At 45.5% G+C, this 23940-nt stretch overlaps 1 protein-coding gene across 1 annotated transcript in view; it reads left to right on the top strand.

Moving 5' to 3' along the window:
- PLCD4 (phospholipase C delta 4) overlaps positions 1–19491 on the top strand; it is a 31172-nt gene extending 11681 nt beyond the window's left edge. Inside the window, exons 2-16 of the mRNA XM_081213302.1 lie at positions 1597–1655; positions 2849–3007; positions 5378–5608; positions 6534–6661; positions 7992–8223; positions 8587–8788; positions 10745–10889; positions 11324–11476; positions 12038–12205; positions 13123–13279; positions 13785–13901; positions 15287–15465; positions 16263–16398; positions 17597–17746; positions 19366–19491. Of these exons, the coding sequence (XP_081069428.1) occupies positions 1631–1655; positions 2849–3007; positions 5378–5608; positions 6534–6661; positions 7992–8223; positions 8587–8788; positions 10745–10889; positions 11324–11476; positions 12038–12205; positions 13123–13279; positions 13785–13901; positions 15287–15465; positions 16263–16398; positions 17597–17746; positions 19366–19469 (2286 nt within the window). The 5' untranslated portion in view covers positions 1597–1630 and the 3' untranslated portion in view covers positions 19470–19491. The remainder of the gene's footprint in view (positions 1–1596; positions 1656–2848; positions 3008–5377; positions 5609–6533; positions 6662–7991; positions 8224–8586; positions 8789–10744; positions 10890–11323; positions 11477–12037; positions 12206–13122; positions 13280–13784; positions 13902–15286; positions 15466–16262; positions 16399–17596; positions 17747–19365) is intronic.
- Positions 19492–23940: the final 4449 nt, after the last annotated feature.

The raw sequence follows: 23940 nt of genomic DNA, 5'->3' as shown, positions 1-23940 counted from the left end.
GGGATTTGGGTTATGTTTTGCTCTGTAGGGCCTGAAAAAAAATTTTTTTTTCAGCTTTGTATTTAGCAAGAGAAAAAGGATTTTGCCACTAGCTCTTATGGAGTAATTTTGGGCAGATCCTGTTGCTTTGGTGGACTGGTGCTGTTCTGGGAATTAGTATTCCTTGCATGTTTGCCAGTTATTCACTCCTCACATGGAAACAGACCCCATGAAAGACTGTCCTGGAACATTCTGTCGCTTGGGGGACTGAGAAGTGCATTTTTTGAGACAGAGACTGAGACATAGACAGAGGAAAGAAAGAAAGAAAGAAAGAAAGAAAGAAAGAAAGAAAGAAAGAAAGAAAGAAGAGTTATGGCATGAGCTTTCATGGATGCATGTGATGGAAGTAGACTGTGGTCCACAAGAGCTTATGCCATTATAAATGTGTTAGTCTTTAAGCTGCCACAAGACTCTTATTTTGCTGCACTCAGACTAGCATAGCCACCTGTTTGGAATTTGCAAAAAAGAAAGCCTTTGTAAAAAGAATAGTCTTCTCCTTCTCTAAATTGCTTTAGAGTTTGAAGGGGGTTAAATAGGTAAATGTGCTGCCCATTTTTAAAACGACAGATGTTAAAGCAGGCCATTCATCTAGTGGCCAGTGGCCAGTAAAAATCTCTGTATCTGATAGGGTTGGGAAGGTTTTCTGCATTGAAAGAGAGCTGGTTTTGTTTCCCAGCTGAGATCCAGACAGAAGTCGCCGCTGAAGCAAATTCCTCCCTCCCTCCCCCCAAAAAAGCTAATTGCTGTGGTTGGGAGCTATTTTAATTAAAATTGTAGCTGTGGAGGAAAAGGTTAAACCTTCTCTCTTTGTGTGCTGCAGTCCTAATAAAAACTTGGTGGGTGGAGGGGAAGTTCCTGCTTGTGGGCTTCCAATCTGACTGGTCACTGGTGGTGCTTTGGCCTGTCTCTCTCTCTCCCTCTCTCAGTATTTTGAAACCAGGCACTTTTTGTATTAATAGGTTAGCAAAGTAAAGAAACCTTTGATCACTGACCCAGTTAGAACAAGTCTTAGTGGACAAACCTAAGAAATCATTATCCCAGATTTTTTTGTATTGCATTGAGCATTAAGACAGATCAACCAGGATGTACCATGAAATTTAATGGAAATTTTCTAAAAGATACATCATTGCAAATATGAAAACATATGTGGAACCACACAGATAAGTACGCAGCGGCTCCATGTCTGAGAGAAAACTGCATCAAAATGAGGGTGCTTATTCTGATATTTTCCTGAAGTGCTATGAAGAGAGAATATATATTTTTATCACTGCTAATGGTAATGCTAAGAGGTTGTGGAAATAAATCCCAGCAGCAGCAACAAATAAACCCCCCCTTTTTTTACCAGATATAATTTCTTTACCTTAAGATATTTTTGTGACTTCTATCAAAGGACTGATAAGGCGATTAAGGATAAAAAGGCACTTCTGTATGATTGTGGGACTAGAATTGCTTATGCAAAACATCAGAAAATAAATCAGATACTGAGTCTTCAGAAAATGCTAGGTCAAATTACGGGATATGGCAATTCTGAAACCAATTGACTCTCCTGTGTTCTAGGTGATTGTTGTGCCAACCCACGGGAAGAAGGACCATGACTTCAGTTCTCTACAGTGTCCGTGAGTATTCTCTTGAGTCTCCAGGGAACCTCTAGATTGCTACCTCCAGGTTTTGGGTGGCCTTCGGCAAAATGCCATCTGCAGATCTTTCCCAAGTGACAGCCCTTGCAGCCATCAGTGGTGCTTGTTCACTTGCTCATCCTCTCCCTGTGGGAATGTTAAGTAAGGTAGGAGAGAATATATTGTTTTGATATTATCCCTCCTCACTCACGCTAGTGAGTCAACAGCAGAGCAACATTCCTTTTGCGACTTATCAGAAGCAAGTTGATGATTCGTTAGAATCCTTTAATTAAGCAATCCAGTCTGGATTGTTCCTGGTAAGTTTCCCCTTTATCTCCCTCTTAAAATAATAATAACGCAAAAGTAAGAATAAAGTTTTACTCACATTCAGTTCACAGTAGTAATGTGAAGGCAGGCTGTATCCTGTGGTTACAGTGAAAAGAAGTCTGAGCTACATCTTAGACTTTCTGCTTGTAGGCTCCATCCTATGTGGGTTGAGCCATGTGCTGGCTAAGAGCCAGCAAGAGTAAGAGGGTAATAGTGAGATGGTTGCATGACCAGCCCTTTTATCTGGTCAGCTAGGGTCACTCACACCCATCTACCTGGCCACACACAGGGGGAGGAAGCTCCATAGCAGGTTTGACAGGAAGTCCTCCCTGTCTGGAGCCACATCCCTCTGTGTGTCCATTCTAGACAAAAGGAAAATGTTGTACTTGACTGCTCTAGTAATAATACATCCCACACACCCTCTAAGTCCAAGGGAGAAATATAGGGGACCTGGCAGGATGTGACTACTGTTGCTGGAAGCAAAAGGAGATCTGAATGTAGAATCAATATGTTTGCCCTACAGCAGCCTTTCCCAACCTGGTGCCTTCCAGATCTTGCTGGACTCCATCTCCAATGGACAGGGATGATGGGAGTTGTAGTCCAACAACAACCAAAGAGAACCAGGTTGGGGTAGGCTGCTTAGAAGGATCTTATGGAATGGCTGTTTCATTCAGAGCATAATGTTTCCTCCAGAAGCTGGGTCTTTCTATCTTGAATTTGACATCCCATCTCAATAGGGTCAGTTTCTGTTCCTTATCTGTATGCTTAAACACAAGCAAATATTCCTTGTGTTCCCCATCCTGGGTGGGCGGTGGCCCTCACTCGCTTTCTGATGTGAAATGCAGTCCCCTCAATCTCCTGCTCAGGCCTTCAGCTGGATGAGAACCTGGAGCAGATGCAACAGGGGACAATGATGCGCAAGGTGAAGTCCAAGAACTGGAAGAAACCCCGGTACTTCATGCTGCAAGATGACTGCATGACTGTCTGGTACAAATCCAAGATGTCTGGCAAAGCCAAGTCTGCCTGTGAGTTCCACTCCCTGCTCTGAATGGTGGTTAGCAAGGCTGGTTTCCATGTCACCTTGTCTTTGAGTTTGTACTTTCAGGCAAGCATATAGCACAATGTGGGGATCCTTTCATAAGGGTTGGAGCATGTCCAGATTGCAGAAGCCCCCACATGAAACTGTTTAATGACAGTCTGGCAACACCAGTCATTGGAAGAGATCAGAATGCAAAAATCACACAATTCCAAGCCAAAGGACTACTTAGCTTGATTTTTAAAAAGTGCTGGGCTGCAGCAGACTTCCACCGGGGAACAGGTATTTAAGAGATTCAGGGCACAGGCCCATAACATAAATGCTAATTTAAATGCAAATTTAGATTGAATTTCAGACTGGGGTGTTAAAACTCTGACTCTTGATGTCACGGGGTGCCAACAGGATGTTCTGGGAACAATACAAATGGATCTGACCTTCAGGCCCACCTTCAATCTCTTGGCAAGAACTGCTTGTCCTGATCCACCAGCTGAAAGAAAAGCTTGTGGGAGTGGTTGGTTGCAGGGATACCAAAGAAGGATGTCAAAAAACGCCAGAGTTATCAGTTCTAGTGCTTTATTAAAAGAAGGTGTAGACTTACAGCAAATCAGCCTGCCAGGTCTCCCAGCCTTTACAGATGTAGGATGGACACTGCAGCAAGGCAATGGCTTGTCCGCACCCAAGCAAACATGTAGACATCCTTTATGTACAAAACAGCATACACCAGTTTACTCAGAAGCTCCCATCACATCTGGCCAGTGAGGCCATGGGTGGCAGCTATCCAAGGCTTCTCCCCTCTCAGGGGCTACTGCCCAGCGTCCCAAGGTTCACAGATAAGCATAGCATTGACGCAAGCCACTTAGTATACATCAAAGCAAGTGGATGTAAACACACCAATTAGTTTACGGTTACCTCAACTACACACACAAAAACGCACACACTTCTTCTCCATCCAGCTGCTGCCAATACTTACTTGCAAGTCCCTGTCATCATCCGATATCCAGCAACAGATCATCACAATGTGGACTACAAAGGGAAATGTTTGTGTGCATCTGCATATGTGCATGTTATGTTCTGAATGTCTTGCAAGAGGCATTTTAGATGTGCCTGTCTAAAAACTAAAAGAGCACTGGGCATGGTGTACTGAGCCTGACTTTCATATATGGTGACACTTGAAGTGGGACTGATCCTGTCACAAACATAAGTGAGGTGATGACCTCAGGCAGCAGGTATTGAACATCAAATTGCCAGCTAATTTAATTGAAGTTTTTATGCATGTGGTGCAATTTATATTTTCCACCTTGGTCACTAAAATATGTTTGGCTGGAAGAGAATATACTATATTTGGATTCATCTTGAGTGCTGGAAGTTGTGCATCTTCCCTCTGTCTATTGCATAATCTGTTCTAGTACTGGATGTTTTCGTTCTGTCATCCACAGAGATGTTTAATTTTCTCTTAGAGATTCTGTGAACACTCACCCTGCTGCTGGAACTTTTCCAGGCTAATGGTCCACTGGGTGAAACTATCTTGCCCACAACTGCCTTTGAGATGTCTTCCGCCATCAGTTTATGCTGGATGTACATTATTTCCCAACATTAATTGATCCAATAAAATGCTTTTTCATCTCTTCCCCTGTGATCTGCGGAGGTCAAAACTCTGTGAAAGCACAGTAGCTTGGGACAGACAGGATAGGAAGGGCTTGTAGTTCAGTGACAGAAAAATCTGCCTTTGACACAGAAAATCCTAGGGTCAATCCCCAGCATCTCTATATTGGACTGAGAAAAGACCCCGTCTGAAATCCTGGCGAGCCAATATAGGCAATACAGGCCTAAATGGATCAATGATCTGACTCAGTATAAGGCAGATTTCTATGCTCTTACGGGTTTGTTCAACTAAGGTAAAGGTAAAGGTAGAGGACCCCTGGACGGTTAAGCCCATTACCGTATCTCATCAGTGCTAGGATTTCCACTTGTGCAACAGGACACACCCCATTGCTCCCCCAATGTGGGTCCTGCACCCCACAAAATCAGTTCCAGAGGGTTGGGGAAAACCCCTAGAACGTATTAAGGAGCATGCACAGGGGGAGAAGAAGTGGAGAGGGTTCCACTGCACAAGCTGAAATCCTTGGGCTGATGGCATCTTCACGTAGTGCTGCTCTGGATAGAACCTCTAGTAAAGAGTTGGGTGAATAGACAGACAGATTAAATAAGCTGAATATGTGAATAGATAAATGCTAGGTAATGATGCTGATGCTGTTTCGTGTGGGGCCCAACCTAAGAAGCAAGGGTCTAATTTTGTACCTTAAGCTCTAATCTTTGCATGAAGGCTGATGTTTCTTGGTGGTTATCCCTCTCTCCCAAGTCTCAGTGAGTGATGTGGAGACTGTGCGTGAGGGACACCAGTCGGAGGTCCTGCAAAGTCTAGCGGAGGAGTTCCCAGCCGAATGCTGCTTCACGGTCGTCTTCCACGGGCGCCGTAACAATCTAGACCTAATTGCCAGCTCAGCGGAGGAAGCTCAGTGCTGGATCCAAGGCCTGCGGCGCCTTGTGGAGATTGTCACTAACATGGACCAGAAGGAGAAGATGGATCAATATCCTTATGTTGAATTATTCACTGTCCATTTCCATGCCTGTAAAAGCTAACCTCAAGAGCTCAACTTTGTATTTGTTCTCCAATGCTGGAGATACTACCCAGGATTCATATCAAATATGAGGTTGATATTAACTGTAGCTTGGTAGCAGAGCACAAGCTTTGCACACAGAAATACTGGGTTCAATTTCTGGTGTCTCTAGGTAGCGCTAGCAAATACTCCTACCTTAAATCCTGGACAGTTGCTGTCAGCCCATGTAAATGATCCTGAACTAAAGGGCCAGTAGGTCTGACCTGAGATAAGGTAATTTCCTGTGTTCAATTGCTGACACTTAGATCTCTTTCTCTCCTTTCCTTCACAGCTTCAGCTGTCTCCACTATCTCTTCTGTGGTTCTTCCCTATCAATTCATTACTTCTGCAGTCACACCGTGTCCCTCCCCCTGCAATGAACCAACCTTTCTTCACTACTACCCAGCCATGTCTTGCCTGAACTGCCCATTGTTCCAGTCTGCTTTGGTTCTGGCTCTTCCTCTTTTTATAAGCACTACTTGAAGTCATGCAAAACTGCAGATAACAGATTCCGAATAGAATGTATGGGCGGGGGAAGGTGGTGTCAGTTGTTGTATTTTATTGATTTCTGCTGTGAACTACTCTGTGATTTTAAATGGAGAATAATACATAAATGAACTGGCCAATAAATAGGTAACATTTTGAATGAAGGGCTTAGTCTTATGAAAATTAAACCCGTGTTGGTGCATTTCAACAAGATGCAATTGTTAATGGTTGCCAAATTCTAGGGTGGTTTCTCGAAGCATCTTGGCTGGGCAACACTAGAGTACACTTTTACGCTATGGCTAGTTTTGAAGACTTAGCTTTGCCCGGCCACTATGAGACTGTTTTCCTTGACCCATGTCTTGGGCTGCACATGGATCTGTGACTGGTTCATGAAAGCTGATAAGGACAAGGATGGACGTATGAATTTCAAGGAGGTGCAGCACTTGCTCAGGATGATGAACGTGGCTATGAATGAAGACCATGCCTTCCGGCTCTTCCAAGTAAATTTGGGTGCTGTGGTGGGGAAGTTACGGTACTGGGTTGCATAGGGAAATCCCTGAGCTTGCTCTTCAAAAGACTACAGCACCTCATTTCCACCCATGATACACCATAGTGCACATATATTCACTTCTGTTTTTCTTTGCTCACACGCTGTGCCCCCAAACCTGGCTATTCTGTTGTCCAGTGTCATTATATCTCTCCGTCAAAGCATCATCCACCTGGCTGTGGCTCCTTGCCCATCTCTGTGTGTTGTCTGTTGTCTAGTCAAACTCAGTGATATAGTACAGAAATCACTGCAGGTCACGTGCAGAGACATCTCATGGCATCCCCAAGTCTCTCTATTATGTTGTTGATCCCAATGGGGGCTGACAATAGACACTGGCAAGAGCAGTGGTGGATCATCCCAGATCCAGAAGCTGCCCCCCATCCTACCCACACTCTTTATTTAATCCCTGACCCTTTACTACTCCTGCCTCCATATAGTCATTTTATGGTAGTTTAAAGCTCCTTGGGCAAGGACCACATGGCTATGATGTACTGTGCATCAGCTAGGGCAGTGTTTCCCAACCACTGTTCCGCGGCACACTAGTGTGCCGCGAGATGTTGCCTGGTGTGCCGCGAGATGTTGCCTGGAGGGAGGCGGGCGAGTCGGGCGGCGAGAGGCGGGGCGGCGGCGGCGAGGAGAGGCCGCCCAGCGCGGGGCTCTCGCCGTCTGCCTGCCTGGCTGCCTGCAAGCTCGGTGGGCAGCGCCTCCGTCCGCAGCGCCCGCCTCGTGGCTCTCATTCCCTGCCAAAGCTCACCCAGCCAAGCCGCGCTCTCCTTCCTGCCTCGCTTTGCTGCCTCCTCCCCCCCCACCCCCAAAGCTTGGAGGTTCCCCGGCAAGGGGGAGGGAAAAAATTGAAACTTACACTTTCGTGCATCCCTCCCGGCGTGACGCTGCGCGCTGACGTCACGGGGCTGTAATGGTGGTGTGCCTCGAGATTTTTTTCATCAAACAAGTGTGCCTTTGCCCAAAAAAGGTTGGGAAACACTGAGCTAGGGCACATTTAGTACTGTAGTAGCAGCAGCAGCAGCAGCAGTGTCTTAATGAGTAAACCTCTGATCCTGTATGCCCTGTGTAGCCAATGTGGTACCCTCCAGATGTTGCAGTCTACAAACTCCCATCACCATCCTTCAACCACTGGCCAAGCTGACAGGTTGGAGTTGTAGTCCAAGCCATCTAGATGGCCTCACACTGACTGGCTCTGCCTCGCCCCATTGCTTTTATCACAATGTTATCCTTTCTGCGCAAAGGACCCCCTTGGTCAGAGACCCTTCCATTCCTTGCAGATGGCCGACAAATCAGAGACAGGTACACTGGAGGGGGAGGAGTTTGTGCTCTTCTACAAAGCACTGACTCAGCGGGACGAGGTGCTCGAGTTGTTCCAGGAGTACTCCGAGGATGGCAAAAAGCTGACACTGTTGGAGTTTGTGGACTTCTTGCAACAGGAGCAGATGGAGGGGGCTGGCACTGATGAGCTCGCCATGGAGATGATTGACAGATATGAGCCGTCTGAGACAGGTTGGCGGGGTGGGGGTGGAGGAGGGGGGAGAGCTGGCGGGCCCACAACCTGGACAAGTGCCCCCAGTTAGCACAGGTTGGCCCTCGAATAGTGCCAAATCCTCTCTCAGAATAGGAGCTCCCAGGCATTGAGGGGGAGAGGGTATCTGTGTGTCTCTCTTGTCCCACTAGATCTCCACAAAGCACTTATCACCACCTGTATCAGTTTCATGACACCAATTGCCATAGAAACTGATGCTTTCCCCCAGCACTCCAAAGGCTCCTCTTTCATGGGCTTTGTCTAGTTCAGTGTCTTTTGTTTTTTTCAGAGGCTAATTCCTCCTCAGTATTGTTCTCTCTCCAACTGACTCTCTCTTCCCACAGCCAAGGCTCGCCACATCCTGAGCATTGATGGGTTCCTCATGTACCTCTGCTCCCCCGATGGCTCCATCTTCAACCCTGAGCACAGGACGGTCTTTCAGGATATGTCTCAGCCCCTCTGCCATTACTTTATCTCCTCCTCCCACAACACATACCTGATGGAGGACCAGCTGAGAGGACAAAGCAGCGTGGAGGGATATATCAGGTAATCACAATCGAAAGGCAGTTGACTCACTTCCATAACAAAGCTACTCACAAGATACCTTTCACCATTGTGACCTTTGTAAGATGTGCTCTTTACACAAAGCTTGGTGACCAAACCACTTGATATAGAGCAAACTCAAATACATGTTAAGCAAGAGAAAAGCCTACCAGAAATCTGCATCTCAAGGCCTAGTCCCCAGATCTCCTCAGCTTTTTATAAAACATTGACTGGAATTGCTTCACACACTGATCATTGGATTCCCATAGATTGGATTCCCTCAACATTACAACCTCTTCCCCCCAAAAAACTTTCCTCACTTATTGCGCCTGAGAGTGCAGTTCCTCCGCAGTAAAGTAATGACATGACAAAGGCACCAGAATGCCAGAGATGTCAGCCACTGGTGGTATGGATTCAATTCTGGGCCTTCCAGAACCAGGCCTGGAGCCCAGTTTCCAGAACCATTGCTTCTGTGTTGGAAACCACAGGCCTTCTAGGGTAGGGTTACAAGAAGTCAAAATCCACTAAAAGGCACTATCTTTTCTTAAAGGGGCAGCATTGTCATTCCTTCTACCTAATACCAATACACAGGTTTGCTATCACTAAACAACTGACCCTTGTGGGGGCAGAACAGCCACACTTGGCTTTACTCAAAGTGTGCAGAATTTTTGGCTCTCCAGATGTTGCTGATCTATAACTCCCATCAGTCGCAGCAAGTATAGCCAATGTCCAGGGGTGGTGAGAGTTGTAGTCCAGCAACATCTGGAGGGCCAGATGTTCCCCCAGCTGCTTTACTCTTCCCACTTTCTTCTTCGCTTTCTGGTTCAGCAAATCTAAGGATGGAGGAATCTGTCAATTTCTCCCAATTCCTCTTTTTTAAGTTCAGTTCCACATCATATTTCCACATCAGTTTGCATTTGTTTGTTTTTTAAGTGTCTTTATGAAAATCTATCAGCATTTTAGTGATGATTTCTTCCAATATACATTTTGTATGCAATTTTGCCTAATCTAGGTTTTTGCAAAGCAACTTTCCTTACTATAATGCATCTTGGTGTGCTATTTTCATGAACATATACGTTTTTATGCTTACTTTACACTATTGTACTCATTACATGGTTGGATAACTGCACTGCAAAATTCAGAGAAATGTGAATGTCAAAGAAGCACTATGTTTCAATTTGTGTATTTTTTGAAAAGTGTGAATTATGGGCTCACAAAAAGGTACCCACATTTTCATGTTATCCACAATGTTTACTTCCTGCCTTTGGAGTGAAGACGGATGTAATGTGTACAGAGTGGAGGGGCTGAGCTGGAAATGCTACTTATTATTTCCCCTGAAAAATGGTTCCGCAAGTTTCAAGTAGAATATAGCTGTGTCCAGTGCTGACTGGCTTCCCCACCCATTCCTGTAATGTTGCCAAGACCCTTCAAACCCTGGGGGAGTTTTGTAGTTTCAGAAGTGCCCGTTTTGAAATAATAAGGTGATTAATAAATGGATAAAATGCATGAAAATTCATGCAGCACTTAAAAAAAAAATTACCCCAGCTGAACCCTGGTGAGAAGGGAAAACTAGTAGGTGACCCAGCATTTGATATTCTTTGATTTGCTGCTGTGTGTACCTTTTCAGTGATGAAGTTGGAAGGAAGCTGGGCTTTCACCCTGTAAATCAGGGACCCACTCAGACCTCTCCTTTTATATTACCTTGGTCTTCATCCCCTCCAGTTTAATATTCAAGCACTGAGCTTGAATGCCCCCAAAGTGGAGAGATGCCTGGTGCAACCAATGCTGGTTTCAGGCAAGCACAGGCAAAGTATGACCTGAGAGCCTTTTTACCTTAAAGGATTTGGCATTGTAAAAAGTGATTCTCCCACCCCCATGTTTCAAGCTAGCAGCAAAGGGTGCTACTCACAGACCAAGAGGCTAAGAAGGGCTCATGAATTGCCTTCTTTTCCTCTGCAGGGCTCTGAAGCGGGGCTGCCGGTGCCTAGAGGTGGACTGTTGGGACGGATCTAATGGGGAGCCCATTGTCTACCATGGCCATACCTTTACCTCTAAGATCCCCTTCCGGGAAGTTGTGACAACCCTCGATAAATATGCCTTCCGGGTAGGTTGGACTTTTCTGCCACAAGGGATGGGGTCAGCAGGGTGGAATTGTGAAGGCTGCTAATTTGTTATCCAGCCAAATTCAAGGTGTCGCTTTTGATTAAATTCCCCCAACCTCCAGACGGCACATCAAAGTTGTGAGAGCCTAATTTTAGTTCCAGTTGTCCCCAAACCCCTCCCTTTTTTAGATTTAAATAGGGCACACCATCTTTCCTTCTTGTTGTTTCAAATGGTTGTGGTTCCATAGTTTTGCCACATCCCAGCAGTGGCTTCATTTCCCTCTATCCTACTTGACTGGTCTCCAGGAATCCTAAGGGTGGCTCACTATCCCTCAAACAGTTCTATTCCCCTCATTATGTCATCAAACTCCACCTTCAACCTCCCACACTTTAGGGCTATTACTGCCTCTAACGTCTTATGTCTCCATTCTCCCAGGCTTCTAAATACCCCATTATCCTGTCTCTTGAGAACCACTGCAGCATAGAGCAGCAGGACATCATGGCCCAGCAGCTGAAGGGGATTCTGGGAGAGCAGCTCCTCACCACCACCATTGATGGACGTGTCCCAGTGCAGTTGCCTTCACCAGAGGTGGGGACATGGTGTTGTCAATTGTCTTTCCTTAACCTGGTCTTACAGAGCTTGACTGCAATCCTAGGACTGTTATTTTAACACTCAGGTGACCCAAATTCTTTTACGTATTAGTCTGATGTATTGAAATGGTGGCCACAGGAAGGGGAGGAGCCAGAGGTGAGGGGTGAAGGTTAAGGCAGATGAAGGGACTGGAGGGGGTTCCAAAGGAGCTATTGTGGGAATTAAAGCATTTTTTGTCAGAACCACTAAAGGGAACTTCAAGAAGAGAATTAAAGGCAGAAAGGAGCACTGGAGGAACAGAGGTATTGGAGGGAGAAGTATTGGGGACACTTTGTTAAAATCATGGTGAAAGATTGAGTAAAAGGACATCGGGGGACCTTTAATTGAGCAGGATGTTTGCTGTGAGCATATTTAAGAGGCTGTCATACTTGTGGAGCAAGGCAGAGTTTTACAGGACAGCCTGGCTGAGCTGGTGTTGCTAGAGGCCCTTCCCCATTGCCTGAACTCAAAGCACCATCATGTCTGCCCTGATATGACCCACCCTGTGTCCTCATGCAGGAACTGAAGGGCAAGATCATCCTGAAAGGGAAGAAGATTGGACACCTGGAGGATTATTTGAATGGGCATCTGAATGAGCCGCCTGAGCGGGAAGAGGAGGAGGAGGAGGAAGAGGGACCAGAAGCAGAGGAAGAAGTCCTGCGCAATGAAGACAAGAAGAAAGAGAAGGTACGTGGAAACCCTGGTTAGTTGGCTCTTTAGAGGTAGTGGCAGCTATGTTTTGAGGATCCATCCTGGAGTTGCCTGCACAAAGTTCACATAGCAGTTAAGGTACGTCCAGTCTTTATGAGCATTCATTATAATATGTTTGTGGGGAGGTTATGCAACAATTTGCCAGCCAAGTGTTGATACGTCTTCCCATTAATCGTTTGCTCATCCCTCAATTTCAATGCATTTCCCCATCATTTCCCCAACTGCTAAAAGTCCGGGGTTTGTTTGCTTTAAAAAATGGTTGCACTAGTGTGGTAGAGCGATATGCACTTGAACCTCACCTGCCAGATACCGACAGGTGGGAGGTACCTGCCCGCAAAAGCAGGAGTGACTGACGACAATACACACATACAGGTTAGTTTTTGATAGAATGTGAGCTACATTGATTCTACTGGGAAACCAGAAACCCTGATGTGGAGAGAAAGCAAACTTTCTTACACTGCACTACAGCCTTTGAATCATTTGGAGTTGGTGGCTCTTTCTCAGGAGCAAAAGGGGGCTCTTCTCCTATTGCAGGAATATGTGAAGCTGCCTTTGTGTGTGAGTCAAACCACTGGTCCGTTGGGTTCTCTGACTAGCAGCTCTCTCCAAGCTCCCAGGCAGGGTTTTAAATTAGTCTTTTTAAAAATTGGAAATGCCAGGGATGCAAAGCGCATAGGCTCCCTGCTGAGGTATGACTCCTCCTAACAAAAGACAGGCAAAGTTCCCAGAGCCAAAACTCTACCTGCCCCTCACCAGTTAAAGGCAAAAGGAGCCTTCCCCCCACAAAGCCTGATATTTTGATTCTATTTTTAGCAGGTGTGGGACTCAACCTTACTCCCGTGTCTGCAGTACACATGGTCATCATTTACAAGTTGGTCTCACGTTCTTTGCAGAAGGCCAAACAGTCCCTCTCCCAGGAGCTTTCTGACTGCATTGTCTACTGCAAGAGCGTGCCCTTTCACAGCTTCCAGCACTCCCGCAGCCACTACAAGTCTTACGAGATGTCCTCCTTTGCTGAATCCAAGGCCCGCAAGCTCATCCGAGAGGCTGGTGAGAAACCGGGGATGGAGGCAGCCAGCAGGCAAGACATTAGGAACGTGCATTGGCGGGCCCGTGACTCCTCTGACTCCTCCCCAACATACACTAAGATGTTAATGTTTTGCCCCATATTGCCAAGCAGTCAGAAAGTCAGAGGCAGCCCTCCCTGATTCAGTTTCCTTTGGGTCAGAGAACATACCAGCACAGCATAGTGGAAGCAAACAACCTCTTGTAAGTAGGCAGCAAAGCCACTCTAATTCTGCATCAAATTCCCAGAAAGCAGTTTGTGAAGACCTACACACGCATTGGGGTGGGGTGCGCACCCTAATTTCAACTAACCAGCTAGAAATTCCATGTTCTCTGTCTGCATTTTAGGTAAACTGGATGCAAACTGTTTCTCTGACACACACATCACTTAGTTGCAGAGGGTCACATTCTCCAAGCACTAATAACTGGAGAGAGGGGTTCCCCAAATACCAGATTTCTAAACTTTTGGTGTGCTAACTACCTCCTGCAGGAAATGACTTCATCCGCCATAATGCCTGGCAGCTGACACGCATCTTCCCCAGCGGTCTGCGGACGGACTCCTCCAATTACAACCCCCAGGCGATGTGGAATGTGGGGTGCCAGCTGGGTATGCCAGCCCCAGAAGGATTTAAGGGGTGGGTGGGTGAGGAAGTCACCCTTGTGTTTTTTTTTCCAGAGCTGCAGCTCCCAGAGTGGTCTAGCCATCAGACCCTCTTCCCCCGGAACTTTGGGGATTGTGAGCGGAATAGAGTCTCCTAGCATCTCTTGGCACCTTGAACAGAGTGCAGGATTGTGTGTGTGTGTGTGTGTGTGGAGGAAGCCAGGACTAAAGTGGCGTGATACTGCTTTAAGTGCAGATGGGGCTTTAGATGGCTTTTAAAAGGGAGATTAGACAAACTGCTGGGGGATAAGGCTACTGATGGCTATGAGTCATAATGTCTGACTGCTACCTGAGAATCAGCAGCAGCTTTCCTCTGACTAGCAGTCACTGGGGAACGAGAGGGAGATGCAGACACAGACACAGAGAGACAGAGAGACAGAGAGCGCACACTTGCACATCTGATTGACCATTGTGGGAAACAGGAGGCTGACTAAACAGGCCTTTGGTTTGAGCCAACAGGGCTATATTTATTCACTTATTCCCACAAATGCTGCCTCCCCTTCATTTGTCTAGCCTCAGAATCCTGCTTTCTGGGAGGAGGACGAGTTGTCATATGCCAAGGAGTATTTTTGGCAAGATGGCAATCTAGGGAAGGGTTAACTACTCCTACTACACTGATCCTCTCCTGGAAATCCCCTCCTGCATTTGTGTCTCAGCAAACTTTGCTGAAGTACCAAGCTGTTCCACCCTTGGATATTGTAAGTAAGTAAGTAAACCTGATCCCAGCATCTGAAGGCACATAAGGTTACGACATTGCAGGTCTGGGGGTGACTGTCTGTGAGACATATGTATGCCACACTGGGTTATATGATGGCAGAAAGGCAAGATGTAAAATAAATATACAGTTTGCTTCAGAGTGTTCAAAGTGGTGCTTTATAAATAATAGTTATTTATTCTGCTATTGCCAAGCCTTAGCAGTCAAAACTGGGCTTTACAGCATGGCTGTTCTTATATGGGGGAAGGGTTTTTCCCCCAACTCTTCTGAATGTTGGTTTCCTCAGCTTTCTTCAAGCTTGCAAATGCAGATTCGAAAGGCAGGAACTGAGGAAAGATAGAGATCCAGAAATGGGATAAGCAGCAGCCAGTGAAAGTGGGTGTAGGGAGGGAAACACTAAGACAATGATATGTCATGTCCCCCCCCCCCCATTATTAGGGAGATGTGGGTTGATGGCCCTCTCTCCACAATGTGCAGTTTGGGCTTTAATTTGTATTTGTAAGATGCCTTGTATGGAAGAAGCTAGCAAGAGCTAGAAGACTGCTCTCTTGTTTGCCTCCAATTGCTGCTGGTCTGAAAAATTCCTGTCTCCTCCTCCTCCTCCTCCTCCTCCCAGTGGCCTTGAATTTTCAAACGGCTGGTACAGAGATGGACTTGTGCGATGGGCTCTTCAGTAAAAATGGCCGCTGTGGCTACGTGTTAAAGCCGAGCTTCATGAAAGACCCAGAGACAGCCTTCAGTCCTGAGAACCCCCAAAGCAGGGAGAATGGTAGCCCCCTGAACATAGCCATTAAGGTACTGTGTGAGTTTGTTGCCCATACCTTAACCTAACAGGGCTTTTAGGATTTTAGAGAAAAGCTTATTGGAATAAGAAGCTTCCAGATGTCCATGAGAGAATGTGGCCCCCATCTTGGAAAATTTCTGCCCGACCTAGAGAGAGGCTTTATCTACCCTGTTATCTTTTAATAGCTACTCAGTGCTACTATCCTACTGCAGATGTGGGGAATATTTGACTCTCATGTTGCTGAACTAACATGGCCACTGGCCATGCTTCTGGGGCTGATGAGAGTTGTAGGTCAGCCATATCTGGAGGGCCAAAGTTTCCCTATACCTGGTTGAGTCAAAGATCAACTTCTGTTGGGAAAGCTGAGTTTGGGATAAAGTGGTACCTCGGTTTTCAAACGTCTCCTTGATGAACGTTTTGGTTTTCAAACGTCGTAAACCCGGAAGTAAATGCTTCGGTTTTTGAGCAATTTTTGGAAGTCGAACATGCCACACAGCTTCCGTTTTGAGTTTTCCCAATTGAGTTTTCCATTTTGAGGCTTCCGTTTTGAGTTTTGGGTTTTTGAACGTTTCAGAACTCGAACAGTCTTCTGGAGCAGATTACATTCGAAAACCAAGGTACCACTGTATCAAGCAGGCAGAGTGTTGTTCCAAGTCCTTTGTGTCTTTGGGCTTATATGCCAAAGTGACCAACTTCCTTTGTCACTGTTTTGAGGTGTGTGAGTTGCAGGGTGCAGTTGCTGACACATTGCTGTTTGCACATATGGACTTGACTGCTCTTCTATGCTCACCATAACCTTCTCTTCCAGATCATTAGTGGGCAGCAACTCCCCAAGATGCCCAACAGCAAAGAAGGCTCCATCATTGATCCACTAGTGCGAGTGGAGATTCATGGGATCCCTGCTGATAGTGCCAAGCAAGAAACCAAATATATTGATGATAACGGTGAGGCAATTCTCTTGGTCATTGTAAAGAACTGCTGAGATGGGGTTTTATGTGGACCTCATGCATGTGTCAACATGGATGCCCCTCATTCTTATTTACTTAAGGATGAATGAATATCCTGGTGTTATCTGTGCCAAGGGAACTCAGATTCTACATTTTTAAAAACCAAATTCTTCCATAGGAATGAATGTCCTTAAAATACTAGGCATGTCAGGCATGGTTTTAAATTGTGATGTTTTTGTTTTTGGTAAGAACTGGGGTGGTAAAGTACAAGGAAGCAGCAGAGGTGGAAACAGGTAACAGGGGAAGGATTTATTAGGGGGACTTGGAGCCCCAAAGAAGCAAATAACTCATGTGTAGGGCATATGAGCCACCTTTGGAAGCCTTGGGTTTCCATGTCTGTGGCCTACCACACTGGGCACAATCCAGCAAATGTGAGTTGTATGACTAAGCCTCTTTGAAAACAGTGGATTGGTATGTGCTGATGTTCTTATGCTGTTCTTATGTATTGTATTTATTATTTTAGCCAGTTTGAAATGTCTTACCTAAAGAGCAGCCCATAAATACATTAAAATAAAACAAAATGAGTTGTAGCCGATTTGTCCCATTGACATAAGTGAAGCTTCACCTCATGACTAACATGTGTCCATTCTCCATTACATTTTCCTATTTTCCTTCGCACCCAGGCAGGGTAGAAATTTGCATAGTCATTTTGAAAAGGAAGTTGAACTTTGCAAAAAAGGTAAATTCTCCACCAAGGTCCCACAATAGTATATGCATATCTTCTTCCTTCTTCTTTGGCGACCACTCGTAGCTGAGTAAGATTGTCTTCCATAAACATAGTTTTAACAATGAGTCCGTAAGTGACTGTGGAGACCAATTCTGGATCCACACGTCCTTCCACAGTGGGGACATTGGTTTCCCACTTAAAGGCATCTTCTCTCTTTTTTCCTGGGGCATTGAAAATGCTAAAAGCCCAGTTGGACCATTCAGAGTGGTAGAAAAGTGATGCAAAGAGGGCAGGTGTTTTTGAGGTTAGACAATAAACTGACCAGAGCAGTTTAGGAATCTCAGAAGCGGCAATGCAGAGGGAAGTTGTGTGAGATTTTATGGAGGTGAAGATGGAGAGAGGCTGGGGGACACATACAGATTATGTGCTGTGACAACACCCTCTTTTCACTTTAATATCCCTGGATAGGTTTTAACCCACAGTGGAATGAGGCCTTTCAGTTCCAGGTTTGGGTACCAGAGCTGGCACTTCTGCGCTTTGTGGTGGAGGATTATGACAAGGCATCTCGGAATGACTTTGTGGGACAGTACACTCTACCTCTTACTAGTGTCAAAGCAGGTGAGCATCTCCCTCTTAGCCCTGTGGGGTGTGATTATCTTGTGCCAGTTTGCTGCCAAGATCAAGAGACGAATGCATCCCTGGCAGGTCAGTCAAGGTTAGCCAGAGACAGTTATTTGTGTACATAAGGAAGGCAGACTAAGTTACCCCCTTCAACAGAGACTAACAACTCAGTAAATCAGCACATGGATATTATGATTACAGCACAACACAAAAGTACATAGGATTAGATCCAGACTCTGGGCTCATCCACACCTCCGTTTGCCCTGCCACTTTCCCCTGGAGAAACCTGTGGTTTACTGGTAAATGGAGCCAAACAGCAATCAGGTTTTCGTTGAGTTGCCATTTGTTCCAGTTCAGCAGTAAAGAGCATGTTTTCCAGGGGAAAGCAGTGAGGCAAAGGAATAGCCACTTGGACCTATTTTCCAGGCACAAGACAAGTGGAAGTGTGGAGGAGCCCTTAATGACTACCAGGGCCCTTCTAACCATGTCTTCTCAGAAGTACCGGTAAATCCCACTGAGTTCAGTGAGGCTTACCCAGGTAAGTGGAATCAGGAGTGCATTGTAAGTTTGGATTCAATCAATCAGTTTGATTGAGATGCAGTTAAAGATGCTGCCCTTTTAAACCTATACAGCTACTCCCTGAATTCTTTTTTTTTTTTAACTTTTAATCCCAAAGCAGGCCTGACGTTTATCACAACACACAAATTAACTCTCCCCCATGAGAAGTACAACTCACTTTGCAGGATGGCCGGGGGGGGGGGCAGGAATATGTATGATTCCATCCTCAGAATCAATGGATTTGCTTCCTTAGTATTAGTTATTACCATACTTGTAGCTGCTCCTAGATCACACTGCAGAGTTTTGCATTCCCATCCCGTGTACATACATTTTTTATTTTTTGTAGGGGGAGGGAGGGAGCTCATGTTGCCTCCATCTAGTGGAGAAGAGAAATCCTGGGCCCTGTACTGGTGCTAGAATACACACTTCTACAGGCTGTAGCTGTGATCAACCGAATAAATGCATCTGCTGCAGGGCAAGCAGAATATATATATATAAAAACTACTCAAAGGAATGGGAGAAACCCAGAATTTGTAACCATTTAGAGGAAATTCAAGAGACAGCCAGGAAAAGCTGACTATAGAGACAAATGTGCTCTCTGCCCATGGGTGTAGCCAGGAACCTCAATCAATGTACTTTCAATGCTTTTCAATATTTTTTGTGGATTGGGGGGGGGGCAGTGGCTGCCCCCCGATCCCCCCTGGGCTACACCCATATCTCTGCCTGTAGCATTATCTAGAGGTCAGCAGGAGAGCACAGGCTATGCATGCAGATGAGCCCTGGTTTGTGTGTGTTTTTAGGATCCCACCAGGGCTCTGCTGGTTATAGTAGGCAGAGTTGGGCTGGATGGACCAGTGGTTTAACTCAGGGATAGCAAGCATGGGACTCTCCAGGTGTTGTTGAAGTACAGCTCCCACAATTGCTGGCCATTGGCCGTGCTGGCTGAGGCTGATGGCAGCTGGAGCCCAACAACATGGTTGGTTACCCTTGGCCTAACTCAACACAAGGCAGCTTCAAACACTGTGCGTGGCTCTTTTTTTTTTCTTTCTCCCATGCAGGATACCGCCACATCCACCTTCTTTCCAAGGATGGGACGGGGATCCCACCAGCCTCCCTATTTGTCCATATCCAAATCAGGGAGTTGTCAACAGAGAGTGACTAAAGCAACTGTGTCTCCAAATACAGCTCTTCCCTCTCTGTCCCATTTAGAGAATGTGGGGGGAGGGGGAGGGAAGGGGACAAGAGTTGTCTTAAGAATGGATGCCATACCCCACTCCATCTGCCTGCCTCTCTTGTTCCTACACAGCACTGGACTGAAAAGTTACTTTGCACTACTATATATATATATATTATTATTTTTTCAAAACGAAAACCCAACCCAACAGTTTTGTATCATTTTGCTGCTATTTTTTTAAAGAAAGAATTTAAACTATTGTGATTTGCACAGTTCCCAGACCCTCCCACTATATCTGTCCACTTGTATGGTTCAGTTTTAAAATCTACCTCCGTTGTGCAAAAAGGGCAGGACAGGCTACTGCAGCCGCGAATGGGACCTACCCCAAAGCAGACTTAACGATATTCAAAAGGAAGAGTGAATTTCTTTCAATAACGTCAGCCAACCATCAAGTCTTTCCAAAGGGCTTTGTTTTTCCACCTGTCTTCAAGGGCAACTCTCCTGATCTGGGCCCAGAAGTAGGTCCAGTCTGCTGGCCACCTTTAAAGTAGCATCAGAAGGTGGCTGATCAAACTTTTCCTGGATGCTCCTGACAAGATTTGGCAATAACCGAGAGAAGCGAGAAAGGATTCCGGTGTTGACTCTTGTGGCATCTCCTCTTTCTAACTGAGCAAAAGAGACAGGAAGAAGCTAAGCTGTTGGACCACCTGCTCTTTTTCCTTGCAGATTGCATGAGAAAGGGGAAACCCTGCTCTATTTATTCCCCTTGCCCAATCTGAATGGTACTGATATACTGCAAGATTTTCCCTTCCTCGTCTCCTAGCTGTAGCCCTCCCGTTACCACCACCCAGTTAGCAGCTAATAGGGTGCTTGTATATATGGATGTTTATCGCTTAGCAAACATTTGACAAGATGCATCTGGGAAACTGACATCGCACATGGAAAGCCTTCCACAGAGCCGCTAACAATACTTTCCAATGGAGACAGTTTGCACAGCTAGGTAGAAGCCATCAAATGATGTACAGTGTGTGCCTATAATTATCAGCCCTCAGGGAAAGAGTAGAAAGGACTTATCCCACTGATTCCTTGAAGACTGCCATAAAGATAGAAGGAATGCCAACAACTCCTTTTCTCAGCTCAATAACCATTGGCTTCCTGTCAAGTATGTGTTAGCCAAGGAGCTCTGACAGTCTAATTCTGCCTTTATATAGAAAGATGTTGGCTAGACTCAAATCACCCTCAAAATCAACTCCAAGTAGGAAGTGATAAGATTCTTATAGATGAGCTTGTCTTTTTCTGCATCAGCACTAACAATATGCATACAACTGACTCCTCAGTAAGAATTCTTCCACAGCAGGAATGCCTTGGTATTCTCAAAGCCTCCATAAACATAACACCTTTTTTCTGATGCAATTAAGATGCTAGCTCCACAAAAATGTGATGAGAACAATGGTCACCAACACAGAACCCACAGGTGACAGTGCATCAACTAGTTCCTATGGTGCTCAAAAAAGGTCTCAGCAAACATCTCAAAAATCCATAATGTGCAATAGACTGTTTGAGCTTCTTGTTCAACCCTATTTCATTAGATACCGGATTGTACACGCTTTTGGTGTCCTCCTCCCCCTAATGATTGGGGGGGCTGGGCTATCTGTACCAATTGTGGTCCTCCTTGTCTGTTCTCTTAGTCATGTGGTAGTCATTTTCTGTTATGCCACATTCCTACAGCAGCCATTTTGTGACTGGTACTCGCAGCACTTCCTCAAAAAATGTACCCAATGGCACATTTCTTATTACTGTTATTATTACCGGTAATTAGTTTTGTTTCCCACCCTTCATCCAAAAATCCCAGGGCAGTTCACAATAGAAAAATACAAAATGAGAATACAAACTGCATAGGTTCCAGGTGGCCTTCCCTGGGGAGAGCATTTCACAAACAGGGAGCCACCACAGAAAACGCCTGTTCTTATGTTGACACCCTACTGACCTCTTGTGGAGGCACACAAAGAAAGGTCTCAGATTATGATCACATTGTTTGGGTAGGTTCGTGTGGGGAGGGGCAGTCCTTGAGGTATTGCAGTCTTCAGCCAATTAGGGCTTTATAGGTCAAAACCAGCACTTTGAATTGGGCCTGGAAACTAATTGGCAGCCAGTGCAGTCAGGCCAGAATTGAAGTAATATGCTCAACCTGTTTTGCCCCAGTGAGCAACCTGGCTGCCAAATTCTGCACCAGCTAAAGTTTCCGAACCATCTTCAGAGGCAGCCCTACATATAATGCGCTGCAATAAACTAACCTATAGGTTATCAGAGCATAGATGACAGAAGTTAGGCTATCCCTTCCCAGATAGGGGCATAGGGGTAGGGCCATCAGCCCAAGCTGATGGAAGGCATTCTGGGTTGCTCAGGCCACCTGAGCCTCAAGCGACAGCAAAGGACCCTGAAGAACCCCCAAGCTATGTATTTGCTCCTTCAGAGGGAGTGCATCCCCATCAAGAACCTCCCATCCATCCGATGTAGGGAATCACCCACTAACAGTACTTCAGTCTTAGGTGGATTAAGCTTCAGTTTGTTTGCTCTCATCCTGTCCATTACCAAGGCAAAACAACAAGGTTGCTTGCCCCTATAGCCATGGCTCAGCTCCTTACCATTTAGTCTGGTCTCGCAGTAGGTATACTCGTGCTTTTGTGCTCAGTTGTTAAATTATCCAGTCACACAAAATAGTGCGTGTACAACTTCCACATAGCAGCCACTGGCTTCTGCCTCTGAGAGGCAACCCTTTTGTGTGGAATGATTTTTGCTGGGAAGCAGAAATAGCAGATAGAACTACAGAGGCCTGCTGGTTGAAAAATCAAAAGGCAGGATAACTCACCGCAATTCTAAGGTAGCCCAGAGAAGAGGAATTTGATACTATAAAAGCTGCCTCCATCTTAAGTCTAAATGGGCTAGAGCAGTGAGGCAGCCAATGTGGTGGCTGCTGAACTACAACTCCCATTATCCTTTACCATTAGCCAGGTTGACCAGGGATGATGGGAGTTGTAGTCCCTCATCATTTGAAGTACACCCTGTATGCACCCCACTGGAGGCCAGGTGGACTTTGCCAGTCCCAGATCAGGGATAGTCAGCATGATGCCCTCAATGCTGGACTCCAACTCCTAGCATACCTGGCCACTGAACATGCTATCTGCTGCTGATGATGGGAGATGTTGTTCAACTATATCTGGAAAGTGCCAGGTTGGCTGCCCTTGGGCTAGAGTCTCACAGAGCAAAAACCAAATTCATGTGGAAACAGCACTTTGGCTGTGACAGATGTGACACAGTTACCTGCAAGCTAGCTTGCCTGTTTACAGCATGCCTATGCATCCAGTCAGCTTGTCTTGTTCTCTAGCCACAACCCTCCTACTTGTACATCTTTGTTTAACTCAGGTATGTTTACAGATGCAATATATGTCTAAAAATGTCTATAGCAATGCATGGAATGTCATTTACTTCCCAAATACTGCCTCCTTTGTAAAGGGCCGAGACCCTACATATGCAAATTGGTTTTATCAAAATAATAAAAAGGCAAGTTAAAAATGGTCTGAAATTCCCTGTTGCAAAGTGTGCCTAGAATGCTGGGAGTTTCAAACACTGTAAAGCGGGGAGCTGAGGAGACATACAATTCTGCCATGGGGTAATTTATGCACATTTTCATGGCTTCGTTTCATTGCACAATTTAGATTTTGGCTAACTGAAGGTTGGGAATAAAGATTAAAACACAGGGAAAATGAAGAGCTATAGAAAAGAAGCAAAGAAGTCCTATGTTGTCCAGCATCCCATTTCCCATGAGAAATGAGAAATCCACAAGCAAAACATGAGCATGTAGGAACAAAAAAGCAATGTTTAAGACTACCACAGCAGTAGAAATCAACCTTAAATTTGCAATTCTTAGGAAATGGCAGTACCTACTCAATTTTCTGTTAGAAGACATCCATTCCATGACATAATCAAAGCTGCAAAGCATTTCATAAATGTTGTGGGCTACAGAAAAAGAAGAAACACAAATCCCTGGAGTTTACCATAAAATGAGGAAGACTGGGCTTAGCCGAGTTTCCAAAGCAGCGGACATCTTTCATTCACAGCAACCATATGCATATACAAGAACAAGAGGGAGACTCTCTTTTTGTGCATCACACACTCACACTCAAAACACAGCTCTTGGAGTAGCAGCTCAAACTAGGAGGCAAAGGATGGCTCCAGGTCCTGGTGCCAGTTCTGTTGCCCAGAATGAATATTTCTGGTCTCAAACACATCATTTATGGGGAAATAAAGGATGGGCGAGTGTCTGATCTGTGCATATCACAGTGTAAACTAGAGTTAGTAAACGCACATGAAATTTAAAAAGTGGACAAGTATGCCATGACCTTATTGCTCAAAATTTTTACAACTCTCAGTGTTCTGCAGCCTCAGCACCTAACTTGCC

Source organism: Podarcis bocagei (genome assembly GCF_964188305.1).
Source record: "Podarcis bocagei genome assembly, chromosome: 1".
Taxonomy (NCBI): domain Eukaryota; kingdom Metazoa; phylum Chordata; class Lepidosauria; order Squamata; family Lacertidae; genus Podarcis; species Podarcis bocagei.
Note: the sequence above shows the minus strand (reverse complement) of the source record. Positions and strands in the feature narration are given on the sequence as shown.